The sequence below is a fragment of the Aplysia californica genome, unplaced genomic scaffold (genome assembly GCF_000002075.1).
Source record: "Aplysia californica isolate F4 #8 unplaced genomic scaffold, AplCal3.0 scaffold00493, whole genome shotgun sequence".
In the NCBI taxonomy this organism is placed as follows: domain Eukaryota; kingdom Metazoa; phylum Mollusca; class Gastropoda; order Aplysiida; family Aplysiidae; genus Aplysia; species Aplysia californica.
Genome location: NW_004797763.1, coordinates 185,584 through 186,785, shown reverse-complemented (window position 1 = coordinate 186,785; position 1,202 = coordinate 185,584). Strand labels below are relative to the sequence as shown.

The 1,202-nt window shown below is 39.2% G+C and overlaps 1 protein-coding gene across 1 annotated transcript in view; it reads left to right on the top strand.

Annotated features, from left to right (window-relative positions):
* The first annotated feature begins 1,030 nt into the window (after positions 1 to 1,030).
* LOC101859960 (alpha-tocopherol transfer protein-like) overlaps positions 1,031 to 1,202 on the top strand; it is a 5,053-nt gene continuing 4,881 nt past the window's right edge. Inside the window, exon 1 of the mRNA XM_005105809.3 lies at positions 1,031 to 1,166. Coding sequence (XP_005105866.2) covers positions 1,031 to 1,166 — 136 coding nt within the window. The remainder of the gene's footprint in view (positions 1,167 to 1,202) is intronic.

Below are 1,202 nucleotides of genomic sequence, written 5' to 3'. Positions count from 1 at the left end.
TCTCTCTCTCTCTCTATCTCTCTCACACTGTCACTCTGTGGTTGACATAATTTGGTTAGCTGTCACCAGGTTGTCACCTACAGTTTGTATCACTAAAAATATTAAGCTTGTGCTATGTAAGAAAATGCACTTTTGTTTAGTTTAGTTTCGTTTAGTATGATTTTTTTTCGGCGCTTGCAACAACTGCATAAGGTCACAATATGAGCGCGCGAAGCACAAGTTGGTTGCATTCACAACAGTTCACAGCACCGCTTGATTTTAATCAATATTTCAAATAAAATGTTATAAATTCGTGGTAAAAGTACTTTCCTAAGATTGAATAACCCATCTGAGTTGACATATAATAGCAGAATAGTACGTTGACGGATTGAAAAACGTTCTAATGTTTCACGATATTACTGTTGATGCAGTCTTTGTGATATACATGACGTACTGTTTAAATACCAATGTCTCGATCGAGGTGCCACAATCTCTCAACTTTTTCGACTCTACAGCAGTGAAAAAGGGGAGATAGAGAGAACTGTGAAGTAAGATGTGATAGAGAGAACTGTGAAAAAAAGACGTTCATTTAGCTGGGTTTTTTAATATTTTTTTAGCTTCGATACCTCACTTTTGTCTGGCTATTATCACACTACACGTACTCATTTATTCATATATTTTTTCCCTTTACTTTATTAAATTTTTTTTGCATTTATTGCTCAGAGCAAGTTTTTAAATTGCAGCAGAAACTGGCTCCAAGCTTTAAATGTGTGTTCCCCTAAACCTGTTTCGGCCTGTTTTCCTAGGTTGCTTGAATGGAACTGGGATACTCTTCTGGAGTAAGCATACTAGCCAGACACAACTATACAACATAACGCTAACCCGAAAAAAAGAAAGATAATAACATAATAATTATACAGATAGATAATAATAATAATAATAAAAGATAAAGGGAGCCACAAAGGACAGCTCAGCGGTTCTTATTTATCCTGTTGTTAAGGGGGATTATCACGAAGAAGAAGGTGACTCGTGGACAAACGTTGACGTTGCCATGGCAACGGGAGACAACTACACGTGCACGTTGAGCGAGGAGCAGCTGAGGGTGTCGAAGGAGGAGTTAAACGAGGACCCGGAGACCAGGGCAATTGAGGTCAAGACGCTCAGGCAGAGGCTGGACAAATATCCAGGTACGTTCTGATTGGGGGTAGGGGGAGGAGGGGAAG